Genomic DNA, 27,086 nt, shown 5'->3' on the forward strand with positions numbered 1-27,086 from the left:
GTAACATTAACATTAAATCAATGGAACTGAGCAAAACACACTGCCCTCCATAATAGCCTGAACAGAACAAAAAGACTGGCTTCTCCCAAGCAAGAGTAAATTCTGCAGCAGACAGCCTTCACACTGGGACTGCAGCATTGGCTCTCCCATGGGTCTTCTGCCTCATGGACTTTAGACTTAAAGTGTAACGTCAGCTGGTACCTGAGACTCCAGGCTGCCAGCCCATCCTGCAGATTTGGGACCTGCCAGCCTCCATAATCACACGAATCAGTTTCCTAAAATAAATCTCTCTCGATAGATAGATGGATAAATAATCTATTGGTTTTATATCTCTGGAAGTCTTTAATACAAGCTTTCTGCACGAAAACATTGCTGCAGAGACCTGAGTGTTGTTTCCGCATGTGAAATACCCAGGTATATATCAGACCTTTTTCTGATTCCATTAATCAATACCTTGGCCTTTAATTAGTGACTATGCAGTTATGTCAGTATTTTTCCCTGGCTCTTTAGAGATATTTCTTCACCATTTGATATGACTGGGGACAACAACATATTCGGTTCAATGGCAAAGTCAAGGACTAATTACAATTATATTACTGAAAATCACAATCCCTTGAACATTGGTAGAGTCCACATGTTAAGCAGAAGACTGAGCGAACTTACCCCACTTCTGACCTTGCCAGTGTATTTCAGTCTCTTTCATTACCACCCACATAGCCGACACTCATACTGGTTGGTGTCAATTAAACCAGGCATTGGTATCTATAGCAATAAAAAGAGTCACCACTGTGTGAATGGTGACTGTGCCAGGCATTGTTCTGAGTGCTTTACAGGGAACACTTCAATTACCTTTCACAAGATCTCTGTGAAGTAGTGTCATTATCTCCATTTTTATGGACGAAGGAACTGAACCACATAAGACTGTCACTTGCCCAAGATCGAACCGGTAGAATGTTGCCAAGGCAAGAATCAAACATACTTCCACACGTTTAAGCTTCTGCTCAGAAGAAAGAAAATGGCAGCGGAGTGAACAGGCAACATGCAGAATGAAAGAAAATTTTTGCAATCCATCCTTCTGACAAAGCTCTGATATCCAGAATCTGCAAGGAACTGAAACAAACTTACAAGAAAAAAAATCAAACAACCCCATCAAAAAGTGGGCAACGAAAATGAGCAGACACTTCTCAAAGGAAGACATTTATGTGGCCAATAAACATATGAAAAAAAAGCTCACTATCACTGGTCATTAGAGAATTGCAAATCGCAACCACAATGAGATACCATCTCACGCCAGTTAGAATGGTGATCAGTAAAAAGTCGGGAAGCAACATATGCTGGTGAGGCTATGGAGAAATAGGAATGCTTGTACACTGTTGGTGGGAGTGTAAATTAGTTCAACAAAGGTAAAAGGGGGTGTGGCCATTCCTCAAGGATCTAGAACCAGAAATACCATTTGACCCGGCCATCCCGTTACTGGGTATATGCCCAAAGGATTATAAATTATTCTATTATAAAGACACATGCCCACGTATGTTTATTGCAGCACTATTTACAATAGCAAAGACTTGGAACTAACCCAAATGCCCATCAGTGATAGACTGGATACAGAAAATGTAGCGCATATACACCATGGAATACTACGCAGTCATGAGAAAGAATGAGTTCGTGTGGCCTCAGCAGGGACACGTATGAACCTGGAAGCCATCGTTCTCCACAAACACAGGAACAGAAACCCAAAGCCTGCATGTTATCACTCATAAGTGAGAGTTGCACAATGAGAACACATGGACACAGTGAGGGGAACATCACACAGCAGGGCCTGTCGGGGGGCGAGGGGCAAAGGGAGGGAGATCATTAGGACAAACAGTGCGTGTGGGGCTTAAAACCTAGATGACGGTTTGATAGGTGCAGCAAGCCACTGTGGCACATGTGTACCTATGAAGCAAACCAGCATGTTCAGCACATGTATCCCAGATCCTAAAGTAAAATAAAAATAAAATAAAGTCATGTAAAAGAAATAAACATAGCCATCCCCGGAAGAAAAGATAAAAGCATTTTAAAGGGCAGATTAGAGATAGCGGAATAGAGATTTTGTGAATGACAAGACAGGTAAGAGTAATGACACACAGTACGGCATATAGAGAACGAGGAAACAAACGATTAGAGAGAGGCAAGGGTGTTGAGAAACATTAAGTGTATGCTGCCTCCATGGCTCCCTTGTGGAAGTTACTATCATTTTGTAATTAGTGGTAGGCGGGTAACAGCTGCCTACCTGGTATATTCCTGAGTTATGTGTATATGTAGAACACCTGTGTGTTAATGCGAATCACCTGCCAAAGGGCAACTAAATGCGTGGATGAGTCTCTGCTCGGGGCCTTCAGTCTGGAGAGCTCTCAGCCACGCAGGCTCTCAGGCTGTTTGTTCCCCAGTATAGATCCACTTAGTTGTGCCATCTGGGTTTCTGCCTCTCAAATACCTTCAGCCCACCTGGGTGGGGGGGGTCTCCCAACTGAGCCGGTTGTCGGCACAAGGGGGCTTAAGGTGTGGACAAAGAAGGCGTGATGAACATCCTACGGGTATTACAGAAATGGAAATAAGAGTGAATTTGGGGAAAATCACATTTAAAGAGAAGAAATGGCTGGTGATTTTCCACAATAGAGGAAAGACATGAATTGCCGATTCAGGAAACACACTTGTGCACATCATACTAAAGCCACAGAAAAGTGAAAACCTTGACATCATAATAGCTGAGGAAAAAAATTCATTGCCTACTGGGGGAAAAGAAAGGGTTTGTAAGCAGACCTCTGCATATCAATGAATGGAAGCCAAAAGCAAAGTCTGAGAGAAAATACTGTCAACATAGAGTGGAATTCCTAGCTAAATAGTATCACGAAAGTATAAGGAGGCTGTGATAGACATGCAGGTGAACCACCCAGAATTCCTGTCGAGGATGGATTTGATGTTTGTGATGCTGGGAGTGCAGGCAGGTGCCAGGTAACAGCCACTTGTCCCTGAGGGCACTAGCTGAACCGCAGGAACTGCCCTGCTCTAGGTCACCCCCTTCCCGAGGCGGACCACATGCAAGGACAAATCCAGGAAGGGATATAAAGATCTAGCTATTCCCAATACTGAACAACGCTGAAGGGCCATTTTACCTTCAGAGCATCTCTGGGTATCATAAGAGGCTTTGGTTTGGCCTGAAGTAAGCACGAACTTCTTCCTCTGCCCACTCCTGGCTCCTTCTTGTCCCTTCCTCAGCTGTTGATCCTGGATAAGTGTCCTGCACACTAAACTCCATCACGGTGTCAGCTTCCTGCAGAATCTAACCCGGAAACAATGATACATGGCAGAGAAATGGAAAACTCTTAGTGTCGACACCAACAGAAACCTTGTTAAGGACATTTCCAAAGAATATCATTCAACGAGTTGTAATGTGATCAAAAGAGCACGATGGGAGGTGCCAAGCAGGAACATTAATACGATACAGTGGGAAATAGGGGCGAATGAAACACAGTGACTTATAAAACGGATGCCATGAAGACCACGAAGGCATTGAAGAATTAAAACAACAAGCAAGGACTGAATATTATAATGATGCATCACGTGTGCAATTTATACTCATTTATAACATGCATCCCCTTCGACTTAAGGGACACATGACCTGTGGTGTCCCAACGGTTTTTCAAGTATTCTTTCCCCGAGAACTAAACACTGTCAACTCAGATTCAATCTGTATCTGGGGTGCCGTTTGCTCCAAGGGAAATAAATGATCACATTTAATAATTTTGCAGGTAATCACTTTGCTACATGGTCACTTCTATCGGTTCGAGTCCCAGGTCTCCCTTTATAAGGATTAATCAGATCAACGGTATTTTTGCAGCAATGTCCCTTAATATTTTCACCAGATGATTTGGTGGAATAGTCCACACGTCCATTATGTTTGAGTTGGCAACTGATAAAATGAAATTCTTGATCTAAGCATCTTACCTACCCAATCCTGTTTTTCGAACACATCTCATACACAGAATTCTTTTCAATACACAAACCTGGACCCAGAGTCGGTATAGGAAATGGCCAAGTAGAATTTTCAGGAGGTATCTCGTTACCCAGGTCCTTGAGCTCTGTAATTACTGTTCCGGTTCCTTCAGATTTATCCAATTGTATTCCTTTCTTGTGCATAACCTCCTGTGTTTTAAAACATGAACATTTATCAGTGGCAATTACGCATCATTGGATGATGGGAGCGTCCAAGGAAAATGCCAAGCCCCAGTTTCAACTCATTTCACCAGAGAGGAACCTGCAGCCCATGAGCCACAGCCATTGGCACAAGCGTGGAAGATGACTGGGACTGAAACAGTGTGTGCGTTCCTTGGTGTTGCCCTATTACATGGAAGAGGGGCAGAGAATGATTTTTGCCTGCTCTGTGATTTTTTGCACACTTGCTTTCAAATGTGGTGATCTGGAGATATAAATCTTCAGCTGGTAGTGAGGCATGTCTCTTGCCCCTTGCAATAATTAAGAAAAAGATGATGAGACAATAAGAGAACTGAGATGACCCCTCCTTTCTCCTCCTGGGATATCGATGTTAATATGAATGTGAATGTTAATGCAATATAATTTCCATCGAGTTGTCTTCTTGGCCCAATGGGTGTGTGTTTGTTTTCCTGTATGTATATTGCTGAGGTTCGAAAGAGTTGGGACTTTCCAGTTAATTTTTAAAAGTTATGGTTTATATCTAGCAGTCACTTGTGCAGAGACAGAGCACACTCTAAAATTTCTTTTTCTATTTTCCTTAAGGGATCTCAGGCTGTTGCAAAAGAAAAAATGGTTTTAGGTTCTCTCACGTGGCATTGGGGATTGCCACGGAAAGGAAGGACAGAGAGAAGTAAATGGAGAGATAGACTAAGGGAGCACATATGCTTACCAGAGGTTCAAGAAGAGAGGAATTCAGTGGTCTGAGGACTGTTTACAGAGAACAGAGCCATTAAATGTCTCTCTCTTTCTCTCTCTCTAAGTATCAATATATAAATGTATGTGTGTGTGTGTGTGTGTGTGTGTGTGTGCGCGCCCGCGCATGCGCGCGTCTGTGTGTGTATCCTAAGTATTCGTATAAACTGAGTTGACTTTTGACTATCGAGCTCTTGAAAAATCCTTGGAAATTTCTTCGTATGAGATTTTAACCAAGACAAACAGCTGATATTTCCTGGTTTTGTCCTTTTCTTCTTTGTCTTGTTTTCTGTAAAGTAGAGGTACTTTTCAGTCAAGTTTAACCAAGAATATGACTCAACCAAGGTTGCACGAGGTGTCCGCAAAAAGTTGAAAAGTATGTTTCGCAAGGTCCAGAAATGCTGCAAACCCCAGACACAGCTCAAAGAGAAAGGAAAGTTTTGCTAGCCATTAACGAGATACAACTCACATGTTTGTCCCATGAAATTTTCGAGGGTCTTACATTGTCAGCTATGTATACACAATGGCTAAAGGGCCTCATGCGCCTCCATCACAGGTGCAAGAAGATAGGAAATAAAAATCCAAGGAAGCGAAATGGGTCAATAAGAAATAGGTACTCCCCGAAAGTCACACAAATATCCAACCGGGAGGGGATGGTTTCCTGACCAGGAACGCAACCCATAACGTCGAGGTGAAAGCACAGAATGTGAAGTCTAAGGCCGCGAGGTCGAGTGACCTTTGCTGTTATTCCTACAGGGGCAGTTTGAGCAGACACAGGAGTTTATCTTTGTTTTCGTCATATTTTTTGCTCTTCACTTTTGTCAAGCAAAGTTTTAAGGTTAGCCGTGGCACCATCCTGTGTCTTTTCATACATTTAACCTTTATATCGAACGCTTAGAATAAGAAAACTCTAAAATCGTTTTAATCAAATGTGGGAGGCTAATTTCAAGGATCAATCAATCTTTTGGCCATCGGCAATTAGAATTCTCAATAGCGTAGTGATGTTCAACAGCAACTACCCTCTTCAGAGAAGGAGTAGTCCCAAAGATGCCCCCTGTTCCCAGACATAGGCTAAGATAACAAATGATTCCTTCCTGGGGTTGCAGTTTGCCAGCTCACGCTAGTTAGACCAGCGGTCCCCAACCTTTGTGGCACCACAGACCTGTTTCATGGAAGACAAGATTTTCATGGAACAGCACTGGGAGTATGGTTTTGGGATGACTCAAGTGCATTACACTTGTCGTGCACTTTATTTCTATTTTTATTCTATTGTAATATGTCATGAAATCATTTTACAACTCACCGTAATGTAGAATCTGTGGGAGCCCTGAGCTTGCTTTCCTGCAACTAGACGGTCCCGTGTGGGGGTGATGGGAGACAATGACAGATGATCAGGCATGAGGTTCTTACAAGGAGTGGTATGCACCCTAAATCCCTCTGTAACCAATACATCTGTTAGACTCCTGACCCCTCATCTCTCTCCTACTTGAAGACGGGTTCTTTACTGGGGTACTCAAGTTAAATTACATTCATTACGGTGGGCTCTAACCAAAACGTCTAGCGTGCATTGTGGCTATCCACAGGAACTTCAGACACAGAGACATGTGTACGAGGGAGGAAATGTGAAGTGACATTGGGAGAAGTGGGTCGTCCTCAAGCCAAGGAAAGATCCCTGGAAGAGATCCTTCCCTCTTTCTCCTCAGAAGTAACCAACCCAGCTGACGGCTTGATTTGGACTTCCAGCCTGCAGAACTGTGAACAATAAATTTCTGCGGTTTAAGCCACCAGGCCTGTGGTATTTGTCAGAATAGCCCTAGCAAACTACTAGAGATTCTGCTGCCAAGCAGTGGGATGATGCCGTAAGGAACACCCAAAGGACTGGAAGAGGCCTTGGAACTAGGTAATGCATAGAGACTGGAAGCGTTCTGACGCGCATGACACAAGAAGCCTAGAGTGTCTTTAGGAGACAGCTGGGGGAAATATGAACGCAAAATGCAAGTCAAACGAAGGTTAAGAAAGAATTCTTTGCCGTCGAGAAAGGCTATCTGACTTAAAGAATACATGTATCATGACCACCTATATGTTGCTAGAACTGTGAGTGCCAAAGGTGTTTGTGGTGAGTTTTCAGACGGAGTCTAGGAAGATGTTATGGGAAGCACACGAGGAAAGGGGATCCTGGTTTTACAGTGGCAAAGATTTGGGCTTTAATGTGTTCTTAGTGTTTTCGAGGACAGTAGAAATCGTAAGTAATGAAATTGCACATGCAGCTGACTTCTAGTGTTGGGGCTCAGAGCGCAATACCTCAAGATGAAGGCCTCAGAAGTAGTCTCAGATATAAAACATTTTCTCTGACGTTCCATGGTCTCCTGTCTCTCAGTCCCAATCTGCCCCAGGGGCTAATCATAGAGATCAGAATCCCTCTTCCCGAAGGTGGGTCCTAGGAATCGGAAGCCCCTTTCTCTAAAGATAGTCACAGAACCTAGAAATGATATTGTAATATATTTCCACCTTTTCATGTACAACCCGACTATGAAGAAATAATCTAACCCATCTTTTTCGATAGGCTAAATCGCAAGAAACCCCATTGCAGAGAGGGTCATGACCCATAACCAGGAGGAAGGACTGTGTGCTCAGAGAAGCCAAGCAGAGTCTAGACGGACGGGCCTGGCCGGGTTTCCCGCACTCAGTCTGTTAGCATTAGATTACAGCCATTTGTTCCAATATGTTTATACTCAGCTGTCCATACTTCTTGGAGCCCATGCATAAAAATAGATGATTTCCCATGTGTCTTTGGCTATTCACACTACAGGCTCCCGGGGATACAAGTTAAATAAGTTGGTATGCCTTATGTCCTATGGATGTGCCTTTTGCAAGCTGATTTTTCAGTGAAACTTAAGAGGTCCGGGGGGACCCGTAGCCACTACAGTGGCAAATTGAGAAAACCATTTAGGGTTTAATAAGGTTTCTACTGGATCCATATAGTAAATGGAGAAGAAGAAAGGCAAATTAGCCAAGGAAGCACTGAGGAGAAGGAAGCCAGCGTTTGATGATTCAGAAGGTACAAAGAAAGAAGATAGTTCACTCTGGAAACAGGTCCAAGGGTGCGCCTGGAAACCCATTAGCTAGAGAAGTGGGGCATGTAACTCATGGATCCAATAAACCATCTCTGCAGAAGTTAGGAACTGACATATGGGTATTCAAGGAAGATCTTGTCTGATGGCATGGACTCATGTGAATTCCCCGAGAAGCCAAAAAGTTTTTGAGAATTTTATACCAGAAAAAAAGTGTTGTGAGAATGAACTGGATGGGACAAAGATGGCTGAAATGGAAAGAAGCTGTTAGAGTTCCTGGATTGTACAGGCAAGAAAGGGGCTGACTGAGGTACCCAGCTGTGGCCATTTCTTCACATTCGAGAAGACGAGGAAGGACTCCAAAGTTGGGTCAAAGGTTGGCACGGCCGCCACCTCCCCCCAAGAACCAGGGGCACAGTACCTGGGGGCTGGGCCATCCCTCTCGGTCCCAGAAGCGGATGTCACCTCCTGAGTTCCAGGCATTTGTCCCACCTCCTCGGTTTCAGAGGGATGGGCGGCAGCAGCCCAGGCTGGGGTGAGAGCCTTCACTTGGCTGCCCAGGACTTAGGGTGTGAAGCTGTTACCCCATTGGGCCTCAAGGACAGAGCGTTGAGCCCTAGTAGAATCTTTTCTTTCCACGGAATCTGACGGAGTTTGCCCCACTATGTTTCAAGCTTGCCTCGGGCCCACGAGGTCAAGGACTTTTGCTGAGTTCCTGCTTTCGGTATGATAAGCCCTCTCCGGTGCCAGTCCCACAACTGTGTTTCAGAAGCAGAGAACTTGTCTAGCTTCACAGGTGCAGCGGTGGAGAGAATTCCTACCTCAGCATGAGTCAGACCTGAAGACTCACTCATTCCTGATGGAGAAGATTTTCAGGTGAGATGTTGGATAACTGGTTTTGGACTCAGTTAAGCCTTCGGGGAGGTTGTGATGAAATGAATGTGTTTTCTATGTGAGGACGTTAATTTGTGCTGTGGAGGAGTGGACGCAGAAGAAGCACCATTACGGATGGAGTTTTGTCCCCGCAAACTTCACATGTAGACGTCCTGGCTCCCAGCGTTTTAGAATGTGACCTTATTTAAAGAGAGTCTCTACACAGGTCATCTGGCTAAAGTGAAGTTATGAGAGTAGACCTAACCAATGGGATTCGTCTCCTTACAAAAATGTGACAATTGGTATCCAGAACTGTGAGATAAAAAATAAATAGTGTTCCTCGGACACAGGGAGAGGAATATCACACACCGGTGCCTGTCGGGGGCTGGGGGGCTGGGGGGCTAGGGAAGGGAGAGCCTTAGGAGAAAGACCTAATGTAGAGGACGGGGTGATGGATGCAGCCACCACCATGGCACATGTATAACTATGTAAGAAATCTGCACATTCTGCACACGCACCCCAGAACTACAAGTATAACTTTAAGAAACAAGAAAATAAATAGCGTTTAAGTCAGCCAGTCTCTGGAATGTTTTTGCATCGGCCCTAGAAAACTAATAGAACATCTCCATCAACGGCATTAAAAGCATACATCCAATCGAAGAACCAACGACGCACAACCATCCAACCACAGGTTTCCCCTTCAACTCCAACTGAACATCCCTGGACAACTCACTCTTACTAGTTCAGACCAGGACACCTGATCACACCTTGGGCTGTGGCTCCTGGGCTGCAGGTGCCTCACTGGCTGAAAGGGATCCGAGTGGAGCTTCTGCTGCTCCATCAGACAACATTCCATCATCCCATGATGCGCAGAGGCCAGTCATGAAGGTTTTCAAAAACAAAAGATTCTAGCCTGAAGAAGAGCAGAATCAGAGAAATCTAAACAAGTGAGATTCCAATTCTAGGGAGCCTAGAATAGGAATTGATCCTTACACTTTTGTAGTTTTTTCTGTGCAGTGTTTGGGTCGCTGCTTCTCTTTTGAAATGAACTCCATGGTACAGGGAATGCTGACAGAAAGACTGATTGGACTCTATTGCTCTTATTCCTACTATTTTTCCTACATCGGTATTTCTCATTGGTTATTGAAGCAGTAAAGACATTTTCCTTACTTTGTGTTTTCAGTAAGCCACAGCAAGACATCAGGATTGCCCACTAGGTTCCCCTGCTTCTCAATCACCCACCGAAATGCTGTACCAAAGGCGTGAACCTCCTCTTCCCATCATCCCATCAAACTACCCTTTTGCTCTTTCTTCCTATAATTCGTCGGCATCAGTCCCCTTGAACTCCCACTCTCCACTCTCCACAGCCCGACCAGAGTTCATCGTGGGCCCTGTGTTACTAATGCTCCTCTTTGATTTCTGAATTTGCAGATACAAAACACACACTCCACGGTGAAATATCCCAGTGGATTGGTTTCTGAAAAAGACGTATCAAATTACTCAGTAGATATGCAAGGATAACTTTCGAAATTTATTTCTATGTCCTACTTGACAGAAAAGTTGGCACTTTAAAGCAAAACAAGGAGCATAATGAGAATTCATTGACTGAGTGGGGTGTGGTGTTTTGGATCAGGTACACAGCTCTGTCTCTGGAAAACAACAGGGATCTGCAAAGCATCTTTGGTTTTCAGATTGTTGTGTGGACAGGTAGGAACACTTGTCGGCCTCCTGCAGAGGGATTTCATTGCAGCAGATTTCGTGGTGGTGTTTCTTGGTCTCCTGGCGAGGTGAGCATTTTTCTTCAACTATTTTCATAACATGTTTCCAACAGTCTGGAAAAACAGAAAACAACCAATCCCGGTGAGAGGACTTCTTGATTCTACATCCTTTCTCTTTGGATCCCAAGTGGAGCTCTGGAGGTGACCTTCTACCCGTACCCGTCTGCACTTACTCAGGGAAGCTCTGGCTTCTATCCTGCTCTGCGCTCATTTCCATCTTGACCAAGCGGTCCTCCCCTCAAAGGTAGAATAATCTATGTGGCTGTGTGTTGGGTCCCCCTGGGGTGGTTATTTCCCACTTCTGAGGGGCCCAAGAAAATTTTGATTCTTGTGATTTACCAGCTTTTCTTTCATGGTTTGGCTGAGTGTACCATCCTTGACAGGTTTCTGCATATAAACGAGAAGGGTTGTTTATGAGATGTTTCAAACTTTGTGGGAATCATTTAACAGAAATGACCACAGACTGAGCTTCAAGGCACAAAATAATAAATTCCTATGGGTGGCAATCCCAGCGTAGGTTTTCTTGTCCACATGCTCGGACTGCTGGAAATCTATTTAAATGAAAAGCAAAGAGAAAGCCACCAGCTGCTCTGAAATTCTGCAATACACTTATAGAAGAAAATGCTAAATATACAAAGACCTGGGACCCAGAAGAAAGCACAATGAAAAGCAGCCTATACTAACATTAACATGAATAAGCAAATCTCTGGAGGAAATAAGTGTCATCTTACTCCTCCTAAAGGCTGACCAAGCTCTGCATAACTTGATGCCAGGGGCAAGGAACATAGAATACCCCTAGCTTTGGATTCATATCCTTAAATCACCGTGGTTACAAACACTGAAAACTAAAACGTCAGGTAAAGAATCACAGCACTGTCCCTTGAAACACCAGAGTGAATATCACAGGAAAGCGGTTGTGGATACAGCCTCAGTCACGCCCCACACATTGGGACACTGACTGTTGCTCACTGCCTGCACCACTGGATACTAGGGCATCAGCTGTTTGCGTGGACTCTCCCTAAGCCCACTGACACAAACCTGGAACTAACGGAGGTTTCTGTTTAAAAAGAAATGAAAAGATTATTGTCAGGGAAAAAAAAAAAAAAAAGAATGAACTGCAATAGCGATGTCAGAGTCAAGGCAGCGGGAAAATGAGTGGATTCTTGAAAGTTTTATTTAGCTATATGTACGGTGTAACTGGGCCTCATTTGCTTATTTACTTGGATTCGTGTTGGGAGAAATGTTGAAAACGTTTAGGAGGGTTACCTTGGTTCTTCTGTCAGCGTATTCACTTTTTCTGTTGCTGTAGGGCATATACTGAAGTTCTGGAATATTCCGCCATCCAGTCGCAGGAGAACGAGAGTGAAAAGGGTAAAGATCAGTACATTGATAACATCACCATAAAGATAACCTAGAAAGAAAACTAATAAAAACGACCATTTAGGAAACTGAGGAAATGAAGCAGGATCGAGGAAAAACCCACTACTTTTCCTTAGAGCGAATGGCACTACAGATATATTGGAGTTGACAGTGTCTAGTACCGAGGGAGAAATGCTTGAAAAATCGCAGGACGCCACATGGCACATGCTCTCCCCCGCGACCCGAAATCGAAAGAACGCCACCCACCCCAACCTCCGCTGGGGTCCCCCCCCCTTGGGGAGCCACTGGTCTTTCGGTGGTGCTCACGGGCTCCTGAGGTAGCTCACTTGCTCCTGGTGTACCTGAGAACAGCCTTCGTGCCCTCGGACTCGGCCAGCCTGCCCATGTCCCCCGGCAGCAGCAGGCGCACGGCGATCTGGATCTCCCAGGCGGTGATGGTCACGTGCTTGACGGAGTGGGCCAGGCAACCAGCCTCGGAGCCGATGCGGTCAAGTATGTCGTGAACCATAGAATCCATGACACTCACGGCCTCCCGGGAAAGGCTGAGGCCCTGGTGAACCTGCTTCAGCACCAGGCGGAAATAGGTGGCGAAGCTGTCCCCGCGGCAGTTGGCGTGGCACCTGCGGGGCCCTCGGCGCCCTCGCTTCCTCTGCTTGCTCTTCTTCTGGGCCGTTGTGGAGTTGGCCTCTTTGGGCTCCTGGGTGATCACTTGTTCCCCAGAGGAAGTTCTAGCCATGGCGGAGGCAGCGGCCATTAGATGGCAAGAAGAGGCAATGGCGGTTGTCGCCGGGGACAGACAATGGCGATTGTGAAGCGGGGACGCTTGGGTACGCAGCATGGCTCCACGTCACGGGCCAACTTGACATCTGATTGGATCAAGTGGATGAAGTCACACAGGGACCCTGTCAGCAAACCTCCCTGCATCGAAGGTGACTGGATGGTTCCGTTGCTTGGCATCTTGTCAACCAATCACAGCGTGCGTCTGCCGGCCTAGGCGCCCCCTGTGGCCTACGTCGGAGGCACTTACACAGATGCCTCACCGGGAAAAAGCGCATCAGCCCTCCTCAGCTGATACATGACACACCCTGCGCACTTTGAAGGGTGTCACTGAAAACTCCCAAAGCTCAGCAATTTCAGCTCATGCTCCATGAAGAGAGACAGACCTCCTGAGCCCAAGGCCATTATGCGGATGCCAGAGGAACGACCGTGTCCACGTGTGGACCGGTTCTCACCCATCTCAGAATCTACTGTTATCCCTGGCTAAGCCACCCCGGCTTTAGCAGGAACTCCCCGATACGGCTGCCAAGGGCTCCTGGGCAGAAAAGGACCTGGCGGTCTGGCTGCTGTCTTCAGTTCTGATCACCATCTTCAGTGAATCAGGAGAACGAGGAATGGCCATACCACAGCCTCCAAGCCGAGAATAGAAACGGAAAGGTGCTTTCATTTAAAACATATAACCACACTCAACATTGACCAGGTTTAAACCCCACCCCCCAAAAAAAAGAAGAAAATAAAAACAGGAAAACGAAACAGCAACCACAAATCACAACTCAGAAGCTGGAAATGGCTAATGAGTTTAAGAGATATTCGATATGAAATATCACCTTAAATCTCCTCGGAACTCCCTGAGGAAGAGAAATAGATTCCAAAAATGAAAACCACGTTCAATTTAGAAAGATAGCTTTCATGGCTCACGCCTGTAATCCCAGCACTTTGGGAGGCCGAGGCAGGCAGCTCACGAGGTCAAGAGATGGAGACCATCCTGGCCAACATAGGGAAACCCCACCTCTACTAAAATACAAAAGAAAAATTAGCTGGGCCTGGTGGCGCACCTCTGTAGTCCCAGCCACGCGGGAGGCTGAGGCAGGAGAATCGCTTGAACCCGGGGGGCAGAGGTTGTACTCAGCCAAGATCACGCCACTATACTCCAGCCTAGTGCCTGGCGATAGAGCGAGACTCTGTCTCAGAAAAGGAAGATAGCCTGTGATAATATATGCGAAGACATGCCTTAAATGAATTTAAGTAAAAGTCAGTTGCAGGAAAAAACAACAAAAGCTTATTAAGAAAAACTGAAGAAATAAAGGTCATGAATGAACTGTCATTTCAAAGGTCAGGCTGGCAGGTGTATCTTTAACAGACTACTTGTTCTACTCCTGATAAATCGGTTCACGATTTAGAAGGACAGAAAGCCTCATGTTTGCTATTAGATAACATCCTATGTGGTAAGCTCCAAGACAGAAGCCTAGTAAAGGATTTCTGAACAGTCCCCTCTACAAACGATAATTTTATAAATCTGCTTGAACTCTTAGCAAGCCAATCCTTCTCTTAGTTTGGTACAAGGCAGAAGAAACTTGTACACAACAATCTCTGAATTCATATCAGTAAATCACCATGAGTTTTTTGTTTTAAAATGACGCTGTCCCGGAAGCTGTCCCCGCCGCGGTTGGCATGGCGCCTCCGGGACCCTCGGTGCCCTCGCTTCTCCTGCCTCTGGGCCGTCGAGAGGCTGGCCTCTGTGGGTTCCTGGGTGCTCTGGTCTTCCTCAGAGGTTGGCTTAGAGGAAGGCTCAGCCATGGCGGAGGCAACGACAGCTAGATGGCAAGAACAGACGATGACAATTGGGCACCTGGGAAGGTTGGGGGCGGGGCATTTTGGAGTGGCCGCGTGGTTCTATGTCACAGGCCAACTCGACATCTGGTTCGAAGAAGTGTTTCCCAAAGAGCCTGTCAGCAAACCTCACTGCCTTGAGGGTGATTGGATGATCCCGTTGCTTGGCATCATGTCAACCAATCACAGTGGGTGTCTGCCGGCCTAAGTGGCCCCTGTGGCCTACCTCAAAGTTACACAGATAGATGGCCCACAGGGCACATCAGCCATCCTCAGCTGATCTATGCCGCGCTGTGAGCATTTCCAAAGGGGTCACTGAAAACTCCCAAAGGTTAGCAATTTCAGCTCACGCTCCTTGGAAAGAGCTTGACCTCCTGAGCCCAAGTCCATTATGCGGGAGGAATGACTGTGGCCACGTGTGGACCATTCTGAGACGGGTGCATCTCAGAATGTACTGCTATCCTGGGCTAAGCCAGCCTGGTTTGAGCAGGAACTCCCTAACATGGCTGCCGAGGGCTCCTGGGCATAAAAGGGCCTGACGGTCTGGCTCCTGTGTTCAGTTGCGATCAACACCTTCAGTGAATGTGGATAAGGAACAATGGCCAAAGCACAGTCTCCAAGCAGACAACACAAACAACAGTGGAGATGCTTGTAAAAGCATTTCCAATCCTTAAATGTGTATGAAATTTAAATCTCTTTTCTGAACAGTATTTTGATCCCCAAAAGACTCTGAATGTTACTGTTGGTGAATAAGCGATGTTGGGTGAAAAAAAAACACTAGCCCAGTTCTCTAAGAAACCTTCTTATGGAGAAAAATTCAATCTATGAAATCGGAAATAAGTTAAATACCCTTCAAGAATATATGATAATACATTCAGAAACATTTCTTAAATACATGAATGCAAAACATAAATCCCAGAAAGTGAACCAAACGAGGATTTAACGATTAAGAAGAATTGAAGACATGGAGATCACCAGGAAGGTACCATCCGAAATTCCAATGCTGCTTCCTCTCAGACTTTTAAGATCAGGTCACTTATTCCTAATAAGATTGTTCCCGGTTTACAGAGAAAAAAAAAATTTTTTTAACAGAATCTTGCTCTGTCACCCAGACTGGAGTGCAGTGGCATGATCTCAGCTCACTTGCAATCTGTGTCTCCCGGGTTCAAGTGATGCTCCCACCTCAGCCTGCCGAGTAGCCTGGAGTAGAGGCACGTGCCACCACGTCCGGCTAACGTTTTAATTTTTTATTTTTTGAAAGACCGGGTTTTCTTTAGTTTCTCCAGCAGGGTTCCAAACTCTAGAATCACACGATCCTCCTGCCTAGGCCTCCCAAGGTGCTGGGATTACGGGCATATGAGCTAAAGTGCCCGGCAGACAAAATTTATTTCAAGAAAATATAAAGTAACATGCTGTTGATTCCCATTTCAGGATGCATACTAAAAAAAGAAAAATCTGAGCAGCTCATTTATAAACGTGGTTACAAAAATTGTACCTTAAATACTGTTAATTAAATCACGATACACACACACACACATAAGGGAAAATGTTTACTGCAATAAATAACCATTTAAAAACACCAAACAGAGACAAACTTTACTAATGGAACAAGGAGACCTCATACACTCTTTTCTCATCATGGCGTCTGTTATAGAATTCATTTAAATACATAACAGAAACCCACAGCGCAGAAATTGCTAAATCAGAAATTCATTGAACACATCTTTTTCAAGCTTCCTAGAAACTGAAGTAAGTACTCTAACGCGTTCACATTTGTCTAATTCTAATATTTCCCATTCTACAATCTTTTTCAACGCAGAGCCTAATGTCCTGTGAGTATGCATCACTTAGGGTGAAAGCATCCAATGAGAGCACCCAAACCCCACTCTCTGCTGGCTCAAGGAATGTATCTTCAGCCCTGGGCCTCAGCCATTGGCTCAAGATGGGAGCAGGTGACCTGACCTGATCCATTAAGTGCCCTCCTAGCTGTTCAGGCTTGCAAATTGAGGAGAAAATTAGTTTGTGCTTTTTGTCTACTTTATATTTCTTTGTTTGATTTTTTGCCTTATTGTAATTGTGGTGATTTCAGGATGTGAATCCAAAGCTGTGAGTAAGCACGTGTCCTGCCTCTTGCATCATACTGTGAAGAAAGGTTCTCTGAAAAGGAATCTGGAGGTAAGACACTATTCCTGCGAAGGGTGTGAAAAACCAGGGAGGTAGAGGCTTCAGTGTGAAGCAAAGGTGCAATTCCAGAGAACAAAAAGACGATATGGCTTTCATAGAGAAACTTCCCATCCAAGTTCCCAGTACAGTCCATTTATGCAAATACAGGATTCAGACTTAGGTCTGATTGGTTGACTCAGTTGAGCTCTGATTGGCCAGTACAACTGAGCCCTCATTGGCAGGGGCAGATGAGCTCTGGTTGGTTGGTTGGTTGGTTGGTTGATTCAGGTGAGCTCTGAGAGTTCCAAAGTTAGATAGTGCTGTGGATTTTTGGGAGATTCATAGTACATCTGTGAGCTCCAGTCAGCACATGGCAGCTTGGCTGTATTTTAAATTTAGGCTCAGCCACTGGGATCCTTCTTGAAAGACTGGCTCTTTTAGATTCACGTTTGTTCACAAGTTAAGGAAAATGATAGTGACCAATTAAGAAAGCTAGGATGAATCTCTCCCTTTTTCTTTTTTCAATTTGATTGTTGTGGGGTTTTTTTTTCACTTTCAAGCACATGTATCTGACAAAATTAACCCACTATGGTAATTTGGGTCAATGAAAACACTTACTTCAGTACAAGGCTTTCTCCACACTGTGATTGGTCCTGATTCTTGACCCAATATAATGCTCTTCCTCTTTCATCATAGACTGTCACTCTGGAGTAAGGGGGAAGTGAGTGGGGGCACAAAGAAAAAGCTTTAAAAAGTGACTGTTTACTATTTCTCCTAATCCCAGCCATTTTCCCCAGCATAGTGACCATTTGTCCTGATTTCACCTGTTGTCCCTGAGTAATTCTTAATAGCATTGCTTTCATTCTGAAACATGTCCAAATTTAAGACTCTGTACCTCCCAGGGTAACTAGATCATGCAGGAAGTTGTGAGTGTCGTAGCGCTCAGGTATTTGTTGAATGAACATATAAATGAATAAACCTCTGTTAGATAAGACACTGGCCCCTGACAAACTATGAGATAATTGCTGAATTTGTGTGGCTAGTCCACACAGTCCTTCTGGATCTCTTGGGTACAGTCCCCTTTCCTGTACTGCACTTTAAAAAAAATTCTTTCTCTACAAAGCTGTCTGAGTCTCAGTGGAAAACCCACGAGAATGTTTGATTGTGTTTCCTCCATGGTCTGCTTGTCACATTGACTCCCCCCAGTAACCCTCTATAGTGTAGACATCTCAGCCTCAATTTTTTGCAGACAACACACAGGGTAACTAAGTAATGTGTCCAGTGATAACACAGCTGATAAATGGAAAAGCAAGGATTCAAATCCACACCAGTCTGAGTCCAGAACCCAAGTACTTGAACATTGTCCTCTGCCATCCTCTCTCATGTTGTAGTGGTGGCACCTTCAAGGCGTGGATACCTAGGGTAGACAGTCTGAGGGGATCCTCCCCTTCACAGCAAGGCTTTTCATAGCTTGATCTTTCCCCGAAGGCAATGTGATCAATTCAGAGGTGTAAAGGCAAAAGCATCAAGTTAGCCTTCCTGCAAAGGTATACAAGGAACATGATTTTCTCATGCAAACACGGGAGCTTTTTCAAGCAGCAGTTAGCAAATTCGACGATTCCTGTGCTCAATTCTATGTTGCAATAGCTGTCTGAAGCATATGCAAAGCCATTCCGTGTTGTACAACTGTGTCCAATACAGACGGACTCCAACTCGGGATGGTTCGACTTAAAATTATTTGACTTTATGATAGGCTTAACTGGACTTAACTCCATTGTAAGTTGGGGAGCATATGTTTACCTTGTTGCAAACTGGTGAGAGAAACAGTGGGAAGCAGGAAGTGGCAAAACTTTTCAGGTTAGGGTTCTACAGTCATTACCTGATGATCCACATTTAGCTCTGTGGTGGCCAATTTTATGTCTTGTCTAGTCTTCCCAACCAGGGGGAGATTTTTTACCCAAATAAGCAAGGACAGAGATTTAGGTAACCTGACTTCATAGATTGATATAACCCGACTTGGTTGGGTTTGTGGTCAAATTTTATTCTGAATGTTTCTGTGAAGGTGTTTTTGGGTAACATTAACATTTAAATCAAGGGATCTGAGTAAGAGAGACTGCCCTCCATAACAGCCTGAACGGAACAAAAAGACCGACTTCCCCCAAGCAAGAGTAAATTCTGCAGCAGACAGCCTTCACACTTGAACTGCAACATCGTTTGTCCCACGGGTCTTCGACCTCATGGACTTTAGACTTAAAGTGTAACGTCAGCTTGTACCTGAGACTCCAGGCTGCCGGCCCATCCTGCAGACTTAGGACTTGCCGGCCTCCATAATCACATGAATCAGTTTCTTAAAATAAATCTCTCTCGACAGATAGATGGATGAACGTTCTCTTGGTTTTATTTCTCTGGAAATCCCTAATACAAGCTTTCTGCACCAAAACGCTGCTGCAGAGACCGGAGTGGTGTTTACATCTGTAAAATATCCAGTTATATCTCAGACATGTTCATGATACCATTAATCTATACCTTTGCCTTTAATTAGTGGCTACCCAGTAATGTCAGTATTTTTTCCTGGCTCTTTAGTGATGTCTCTTCACCATTTGATATGACTGTGGACAAAAACATATTCAGTTCAATGGCAAAGTCAAGGACTTAAGTACAATTTTGATTACTGAAAATCACAATCCCTTAAACATTGGTAGAGTCCACGTGGCACATATTAAGCGGAAGATTGAATGAACTTACCCCACTTCTGACCTTGCCAGTTTATTTCACTCCCTTTCATTACCACCTATATAGCTGACACTCATATTGGTTAATGTCAATTAAACCAGGGGTTGCTGTAGTAATAAAGAGTCACACGAGTGAACGGTGATTGTGCCAGGCATTGTTCTAAGTGCTTTACAGGGAACACTTCAACTACCTTTCAGAACATCTCTTGAGCAAGTGACACTTGCTCAAGTTCAAATAGGTAGAATATTATCAAGGTAATAATCAAACATATTTCTACACATTTAAGATGCCAAAGCCAAGATATTCTTATTAGGTATGAACATGCATTGATTAAACTCTAAGAATGTTTTTAAAACTCACTGGCCCGTACCGTTTCATGGGAATTTTAAGCCATGATACTGAATGAGACATTTTTATCCTTTGTAAAGATGAATCAGGCATGAAATTTTATTTGGCTGCTTTTCCTCTTTTCACTTTCAGCATGTTTTCTTTCCGACATTTCATCCTTTTCTGTTCTTAGTAATTAAGGTCGTATCTGCCTGTGTACACGGACAGAATAAAGGTGTAAAGCCGTTGACAAGTGATTTTCAAAGGATGTAGATGCATAAAGGAAGACAATCATTTAACTTTAGACTTTTACTTCCCCTATAAATGCAACTGCTACAACAAAGCCCTAGTACTGCCAGTTTTGTAGATAATAGATGAATTCAGGGACCTAAATCTCAATCTTTGCTCATTTGGAAAAAAAAGTCTAACCCTGATTGAAAAGACAAGGAAACTCAGTGACTAGAAGAGCACCCCAACATTAAGTAATTGAGAAGCATGGGGCAAAACTACTGCGGATGAGCAACTGCCGTTTTTCCCATCTCGTTTCTGTAGGAATATCAGTTAGTAATTACATGTCTTTCACCTCCTACCATGCACTTCTCATCTGCTCCAACTCAGTTTAACACTGACAGGGTGCATACCAAGTCTTTAATGAAACGGACAACTACCAGATGCAACCGACTATGAGTTATTGTTCAACCCCAGGTCACCCGACAACCTTCATGCTTTCCTTTGAGCTGCACTAGTTTGCAAATGAAGAAGTTGCTGAATCTATCATAGATGGATACCATCTTTATCAAATGTGCAAATGACAACACAGAAAGGGGAGCAAATGTGTTGGATGACAGGATCATTATCAGGATTCAGAGATCTGATAATGAGCAAATCTGAGCATATCTGCAACCAGGATGGTTTCCCATCTATGAAATTTGGGTCTGAAGGATCTTAGAAGAGTCAGCTGCAGAAGACTTGGAAGTATAGGGGCAGCACACAACAGCTGACTTCAAATTCTAGAGGATGGATTAACTACCCTCTCTAGGTCTCCAGCACACAATCCCAGGACTATTGGATAGAAATTACAGGGAGGCAGGTTTGGGCACAATGTAAGCAGCGTATCACTGCAAGGGGCTGAGCCACTCTGCTGGACAATAGCCTCAGGCAGGAGCTAAGGTATTGGTGACTAACATGGTTACCCTCAAGGCTCAAATCCTCTGGCTACACTAAGCCCTGTGACTGTGTCACCTCATTGGCAGTTGATCCAAGTTGACCCACCTACTGTTTTGCTTTTGAAAACTTTAAGCTATAGCAGAGAAAACAGCTCCCACTTCATGTAACCCAAGTGATTATTTAAGAATGTGAGCCCTTAGAAAGGGGGAGGTAAGATAATACTTGAGGTTGCAAATAGGTATAATCTATCTTTGTAGGAAGATATGTACATTAATAGATCACAATTCTGGATGCCTAATACTTCTATTTGGTGGGATTATAGGTGATTCATTTTTATACACGTGATTAAAGTAGGTTGGGCATGGTGGCTCATGCCTATCATCCCAGCACTTTGGGAGGCTGAGGCAGGCAGATTGCTTCAGCCCAGGAGTTCAAGACCAGCCTGGGCATAGCGAGACCTCACCTCTACTAATAATCAAAAAGATTAGCTGGGTGTGGTGGAAGGTGCCTGTTGTCCCAGGTACTAGGGAGGCTGAGGTGGGAGGATTGCTTGAGCCCAGGAGGTCAAGGCTGCAGTGAGCTGTGATTGCACCACTGCACTCCAACCTGGGCGACAGAGCAAAACCCTGTCCCATAAAAATAAAATAATAATTTTTAAAAAGGGATAAAAGTATTGTTTAAAGGGAGGAATTGAAATGCATGCATTTATACATATTCCTTATTGTATTAGCATAGACTAAGTGACTTAACAGAAATGTACTTGCTCACAATTCTAGATTCTAGAAATCTCAAGTTGACGTCCAGCAAGGTCAGGTTCTGGTGAGGGCTCCCTTCTTGGCACATAGACAGCCACCTTTCTGTGTCCTCACATGTTGGAGACTGGTCTGTCTCTTCTTATAAAGCCACAGTCCTGTTGGATTGAGACCTAACTGTTATCACTTCATAACCTAAATTACTTCTGAAACAACCTATCTCCAGATACAATCACACTAGGGATTAGGGCTTCAAAACATGAATCAGGTGGTCACAGGTGACAAAGTTCAGTTCATAGCATTTTTGCTCACCGTGAATAGCAGAAACGTTTACTTCATAAAACAGCAAATTCTGTTCAGTAGAAAAACTGTATCAGAAGTTCAGTGTTACAGGTCACTAGAAAATGTGATGTGCTTAATATGGTGCTTGTTAGCAAGTGCCTCCTGTCCCTTTCTCCATCCAACTTCAGTCTTGGATATTAACTCCCATTAAGCTGAAAAAGGTTCCAGAAGGCAAGAGAGCCCCCAGCTTGAACTCCAGCCCTTATTCAGCTTGAACAGATCACATGAGACCCTGTGTCTTCATTTCTTTGTTCTGAGATACGGAGGTTAGTCCACATGACCTTCTCTCCCAAGGTTCTGTAACTCTGTGGTTCCAACTCTAAAGAAAGAGCACCTAGCATCCCCAGGTCAGGACTCACTGGGCCTGGACAGAATTGATTATTTCCCCCCATGAATAATCTGCTAACAATTTTCCTTCAACCATTTTGTTTGGCTGAAAAGGTAGCCTTATGTACTTTTCATTCCTTAGAATACTACCGGGAATGAACTACAAGAGTCACAGGATAATGATCATATTTATTATTTTATTGCTACATCGGAGGTGAAAATAAACTGTAAGATGCTGCCAAAGGATGCAACTTCATGAAGACTATGAAACAACTGAGGCACCCATTGTAGAAGGTTAAAATTGGCTTATCCTGTATGAGGTGGAAGGACTACACATACAACTGTCATCAATGGCAAGATTATTGACGGCATCTGCCATTTGGAATTTACATACCAATGGGAAGTTTAGAAAGGAACTTAAGGAAACATTCACTACCCCAGACCTCTTAGCCAGGAAATATAGGTGAGAAGAAATCAGAAGATGCCTGGAATCTCTACAAACACATAGGTTTACCAAAAAAACAAGCCTAAAACCAAGACCGTCAGGAAATGTTGAAATCTGCTCTTGAGAGGAGATCCCCATTTTATGATGTTCGGACACAGTCTTTCTCCTGCTGGATAGCTAGGGGGGAAAAGAAACAAAAAATTACAAAAGTCTTTTCCTAAGTTCAGCTTCTTCCAAAAGAACTCTTTGTAAGTCACTGAAGGCTGCCATACATGCTTTAAATTTGGAATGCCAAGGCATTAACCACGAAACTCACAGTGTGGTGTGTGCATGCATGTATGTGCACACTAACCACCTGAACTACCAATTAGAAACTACATCAACTGTAAGATTTGTTTTTCCAAATGCTGTTGCCATTTTTTTTTTCAGATTATTCAAGACCGAGGAGTAATCGGAGAACTTTCTTCAGATTTATTTATCGCTATATAGTCGGGAAAGTGTACACTTTCAGATAATTTTAACTAATGTTGCAACTTTCAAACAAAACTGATATAACAAAAGGGGCCTCTCAGCTTTTGTGAATATGCTTAGAGTTTCTCCATCAGGCTGTAACTCCAAAGGGCAGAACCGATCTCTCGAATCTGAGAGATTTGAGTATACCCAGAAGTACATTTGTTATCTCACCTTATCTTGTCATCATATATAGAAGGCCAAAACTACAGATTCTACAGGGTTCTTTAAGGATGATATTATGGACTAAAATTTCTAAATGTAGAAAAATACCAAATACCCCAAAGTGGACAAAATCTAAATGTCTTTTAGTGCTACATCCAATATTGCAAGATTGGTTTTAATGTGGTTTTTAATCATTTTCAAACAAGAAACTAGTTTTTTATTGCCCCATCACTACTAGGCCCATCATGTGCAAACCAGAAGAAAACTATTTGATAGTTTTACCCATTGCATTAAATACCATGGTGCTCTAATTATTGCTTACTTTGTGGCAAAAATTTACTAGAAGATTTACCGAACCTGTTAACTTTCTCCAATGTTTATTTCTACTAGAAACCCCCATGACTTACTTTCCTTTGAGGGAAGAGTATTTTTTTCTTCAGTATTAGTTTTCTTCAGTTTGGACCTGTCAAACTTCTCCACTTCCGACAAGTCTGGTTTATCACTCATCTTGACTAGAAGATAGACCGAAAAGAAAAAAAAAAAAAATTGTTACTTTTATCTTTTTGAGACAGGGTCTCACTCTCTCGCCCCGACTGGCCTGTAGTGGCACAATACCGGCTCGCTGCAACCTCCGCCTCCTGGGTTCAAGCAATTCCTCTGCCTCAGCCTCCCAAGTAGCTGGGATTACAAACAAGCGTGCACCACCATGCCCAGCTAATTTTTGTATTTTTAGTAGAGACAGGGGTCTCACCATGTTGGCCAGGCTGGTCTCAAACTCCTGGCCTGACGTGATCAGCCCGTCTCGGCCTCCCAAAGTGCTGGGATTACAGGAGTGAGCCACTGCGCCCTGCCAGAAAAAAAGATTTTTAAGAAAACTCACCTGGCAGAACTATCTTTGGACTAAGGGGTCACAAGCAAAAATTTTCACGTTTCCTATCAATGTGTATTCTACCTGCTCATTTTCAACAGAACAAACAACAACAGATCTTAGAAAAGACATATTTTTGTTAGTATAATTTAAACTCCACAGCATTAGCCATTTCTGATAGGCAGTAAATGCCATTGGATCAGAACGCCCCAGAAACCAAGATGCTCTAGAAACGCAGAGCCAATAGGTCTTACTCTTAAAATCACAGCAAGGGTAAAATGGAGGTAATAGAAGCATAAGACCAGACAGGAATAGAAGGGAAAAAAAAGTCTGGCTTTAACCAGGTAATGATTTTGTAACAGGAGATAGCACTATTTGAGCATCTTCGCTTTCTATTACTTTGGGGTTTTGGCATTTTTCTTGGGACATGGAGAGCAGCACACAACAAAGTGGCATAAGTTGTACTAATTTATTTCTATTTTAAATCCCCAAAGAAGACAGTACATTAAGACACTACAACACACGTGTCATAGCTCCTTGTGGCACCGGTTTGTAAACGCTATCAAAAGGGACAGTTAACTAGGATCAGACCCAGGACTACAGCAAAATGGAATAAACCAAACATAAGTGGGTCTTCTTTCACCATCTTTTCTCTGCAGAGAGAGATGCAAGGAGATGAGGCTCAGAGGTGCGTGACTGTGGACCTGACCGAATGCCTGGTGCCCTGTGAGCGTCCGGAGTCTGTCCAGAAGAGACAATAGGATATCCCGGAAATCGCAAGGCAGAGCTCGGGTGCGCGAGCCCGGCCCCACCCTGGGGGAGTAAGACACTTCGTCTAGTGCCCGGGGTAGAATGGAGAGGCCCCCAAGCAGCCAGAAGTGCCGAACCTGCCTCCATTCCGTCGAGGTTACCCTAAGGCCCTACTCTGCCGAGCGATCAGACTCCAAGCTCGGCGCTGGGAAATGGAACTAACAAATAAATAACAGCGGGGCCGGGCTCAGAGGCCAGTCTGTCAGGAGCAGTTGGCATACTTTTTCAAGTAACTATTAGCGTTGTCGGGCGCCCAGCCCAACGGCCATGGGAGGAGAGGGAACGAGGGCCCAGCCCCAGAGGGCCCATTCCTGGCGGCCCCCAAACTCCGCATCCTCTAAGCCTCCGAGCCGCAGCTACCGCGGACCGGCCGCTTTAAGGGTTCGTCCCCCCTCCCCTTCCCGGGGCCTTATTTTCAGGGGCCGGCCCCCCGGGAGGGCTCGGCGTCGCGCGCAGAGGGCGGCGCCGGGGGGAAGACAAAGGCGCGGGCGGACTCGCCGGGCCGGGCTGCGGTGCAGACGCGAAGCGCCAGCCCCAACCCCGGCCGCTCTGGCTCCCGAAGGCGCGGCATCCCCACCTCGCGACCCCCACGCCTTCCGGTCCCCATGGTCCTCTGGCTCCGCGAAGCCGCACGTCCTCACCTGAAGGGTTGAAGACTCGGGAAAGGTAGTCCGCGGGGCTGAGACCGAGGCTGGCTCCGGACCAGGTTAGCGTTCCCGCGCAGAGCCCCGGTAGCAGCCCCGCCTCAGCCCTCTCTCATTGGCCGAGGGTTTCCGGGCTCACCTCCTTCCGCTCTTCCGCTGTGGCCTCCAGAGCCTGCGCCCACGGTCTCCTCGACCATCAGGGGCTTCGTGACGTCAGAGCAGACCCCGCCCACCCAGGCCCCACCTCCCAGGCCTCTTCCACTGCTTTTAGTCCTGAGGGTCCACATTCCCTTCATCCCAAGTACACTCACTCCTTCACAATAACAGAGGCCTCTTCAATAAGCTGACACATCTTGCCCAGGGAGCTTAGAACACCTGACCGAGGTCCAAGCGGAATGACCGGTATTTAGGCTCTCTCGGCTTTTTATAGCCATAGGGGCCTAAGGATGCTATGACAACCTAACAGTAGGTTGGGTATGGGGCTCGGTGTTTTCTGCTCTAATCCTTGGCCAGGTCGTGGAGTAGGGGTTCTCATGGTGAGAGTGGGTGTTTCAGAACCATTCGCCCCTATAACTGGACATTTCTGTGACAGCAGTGCTCGCCTATGAAATGTAAAATTCACATTTGCAACTTTCTCAGCCACTGAACACAATAGCAGTTTATAATTACCACAGAACAACTGAGGCTATTCACCTTTACATCCCCAATCCCTAGCACTTTGGCCCACAGGACACACTAGTTGTGGAGATGTCTATAGATTGAAGTTATAAATCCGTGATAGAGAGGAATTTTTTGACAACAGCACCGCTCAGTGTCTGTTGGAAGACAAAATTGAGGACCCGGTATTTGAAAGGACTAAACGTTCAAGATCATTTTCTAGATACTCACCCAGAACCTTAGGGCATTAAGATGGAGGTACAACTATGTCTTTAGCTTGCACCTCATGTATGTTGGTATACATCTATATAGATCAAATGTCACTCTTTCCACAAGGATTTCTCAAGCTTTCCCACCTCACTTCATTATCTTTTCTTTGCTTTTGTAGCACTTTCTGTTAATTTGAGAATTGTGTATGTTTGTTGGAGAAACTTTTAAAACAAAAAGGCATAATCATTCAACAAATAATATTCATTGAGTACCTGCAATGTCCCTGGCATTAAATATAACAAACACCAGT

The 27,086-nt window shown here is 44.6% G+C and overlaps 2 protein-coding genes across 10 annotated transcripts; both read right to left on the reverse strand.

Annotated features, from left to right (window-relative positions):
• Positions 1–10,401: 10,401 nt before the first annotated feature.
• On the reverse strand, positions 10,402–23,089 carry LOC100399922 (histone H2B type W-T). Of its 4 annotated transcripts, XR_013531643.1 has the most exons (8): positions 21,815–23,089; positions 19,923–20,091; positions 19,094–19,291; positions 18,237–18,358; positions 12,391–17,524; positions 11,936–11,994; positions 11,009–11,056; positions 10,402–10,723 (listed from the first exon to the last, which is right to left on the reverse strand). XR_013531643.1 is itself a non-coding variant. In XM_078363351.1 (6 exons), exons 4-5 carry the CDS (start codon positions 12,885–12,887, stop codon positions 11,958–11,960), a joined length of 534 nt encoding a protein of 177 aa, XP_078219477.1. In that variant the 5' UTR covers positions 12,888–18,358; positions 19,094–19,291; positions 19,923–20,091; positions 21,815–23,089; the 3' UTR covers positions 10,402–10,723; positions 11,936–11,957. The 4 variants fall into 4 exon arrangements, 1 of the variants encoding a protein (XP_078219477.1); XR_013531641.1 differs by having other exon boundaries at positions 12,391–18,358; XR_013531642.1 differs by having other exon boundaries at positions 12,391–18,358; positions 19,094–20,091.
• On the reverse strand, positions 22,645–26,076 carry LOC144581099 (thymosin beta-15A-like). Of its 6 annotated transcripts, none has more exons than XM_078363353.1 (4): positions 25,907–26,076; positions 24,339–24,434; positions 23,995–24,099; positions 22,645–23,089 (listed from the first exon to the last, which is right to left on the reverse strand). In XM_078363353.1, exons 3-4 carry the CDS (start codon positions 24,092–24,094, stop codon positions 23,052–23,054), a joined length of 138 nt encoding a protein of 45 aa, XP_078219479.1. In that variant the 5' UTR covers positions 24,095–24,099; positions 24,339–24,434; positions 25,907–26,076; the 3' UTR covers positions 22,645–23,051. The 6 variants fall into 6 exon arrangements, with proteins under 6 accessions (XP_078219479.1, XP_078219480.1, XP_078219481.1 ...); XM_078363354.1 differs by having other exon boundaries at positions 25,843–26,076; XM_078363355.1 differs by lacking the exon at positions 25,907–26,076 and adding an exon at positions 25,487–25,650.
• Between the last annotated feature and the right edge of the window lie 1,010 nt (positions 26,077–27,086).

Source organism: Callithrix jacchus, chromosome X (assembly GCF_049354715.1).
Source record: "Callithrix jacchus isolate 240 chromosome X, calJac240_pri, whole genome shotgun sequence".
NCBI classification, from domain to species: Eukaryota; Metazoa; Chordata; class Mammalia; order Primates; family Cebidae; genus Callithrix; species Callithrix jacchus.